This window comes from Solanum pennellii, chromosome 11, assembly GCF_001406875.1.
Source record: "Solanum pennellii chromosome 11, SPENNV200".
NCBI lineage: Eukaryota > Viridiplantae > Streptophyta > Magnoliopsida > Solanales > Solanaceae > Solanum > Solanum pennellii.
Window position 1 is genome coordinate 59896725 of NC_028647.1, and position 1120 is coordinate 59897844.

At 27.9% G+C, this 1120-nt stretch overlaps 1 protein-coding gene across 1 annotated transcript in view; it reads right to left on the reverse strand.

Annotated features, from left to right (window-relative positions):
- LOC107005118 overlaps positions 1-798 on the reverse strand; it is an 11137-nt gene extending 10339 nt beyond the window's left edge. The window contains exons 1-2 of the mRNA XM_015203617.2: positions 722-798; positions 56-241 (exon numbers count right to left, since the gene is read on the reverse strand). Of these exons, the coding sequence (XP_015059103.1) occupies positions 56-241; positions 722-739 (204 nt within the window). The 5' untranslated portion in view covers positions 740-798. The remainder of the gene's footprint in view (positions 1-55; positions 242-721) is intronic.
- Positions 799-1120: the final 322 nt, after the last annotated feature.

Here is a 1120-nt window from a genome sequence, read left to right on the forward strand (position 1 = left end):
ATATATATGCAAATGAATCTTACTAATGCTATAACAAGGAAAAAAGTATTTCTACCCTTGGTGATACATGTTGGTGTTTGCCAAGCATTTCTTGCTCATTTCCTGGGCTGTGGTGTGCTATATTCTGTCTACTTTGCTTCTTGTTTGCACGAGCTTGGGAGAATACCATGGAAAAATTAAGATCGTCCGCGGTCTTGTGATGCCATGCTCCAAACTGAGGTACAGACGGCGATCCATTTCTCTATATAGAAAAATAAACTTTAATTAGTGAAACGATGACTATACGAGTTATTCAGTATGTATGATGCGAAAAGAATGTCATGAATGATCATGTGAATCATAGTTATATGTAGAATTAAACCAAGAAAAGGTTGTTAACAATGTGAAATTCACATAATTAAATGGATTTTACTTTATTGTTTTTTTTTCTTTTTATTCCCTAGAAATCATTGTTCTCGTAGGCCACAAACCCAAAATACAGAAGGAAACAAAATCATAAAATTACATTTATATTTATGATCATTTATGTCAAAAAAAATAAGTAACATTTACTTTTTCTCTTGTTTTACATTTTAAAAAAAAAAACTTAAAAACAATTTTCAAAAGAGAAAGAAAATCAGAAACAAATATGTGAGAATTACCCAAGAAAAACAACAATCTTCAAGATAACCAAAAAGAAAAAACATAAAAAAGAATCACTTAAAATGTATATAAAACATACCTCCCTTTGTTTTGCCATTGTGAAAGAAGATAGAAAAAAAGAAGAGAGAAAATGGTGGAAAATTTTTGGGAAGAAATTTATTTTGTGTTGAATTCATTTATATATAAGCCTCTAATTTTTATGGAACATGAAATATTCTAACTATTCAAGTATATCCATTGCCTTAAGAAACTAGAGGTGAAAATTAAAGGATAAATATTATTTATTTAAAAGAAAAGGTAAAGAGTATTAAGAGCAATGAAGTTGGTTAATATTTATTTTTGGTTAGTTTATAAAAATGAAGAGTATTTACTTAAAAAATTGTCTTGTTTTGTTATGGAATGAAAGGTAAAAGAGAGTAAAATAAGAGAAGCAATTAAGTTGAATTAAAGGAGATTTTCTTCTCTCTACTTTCCAAAA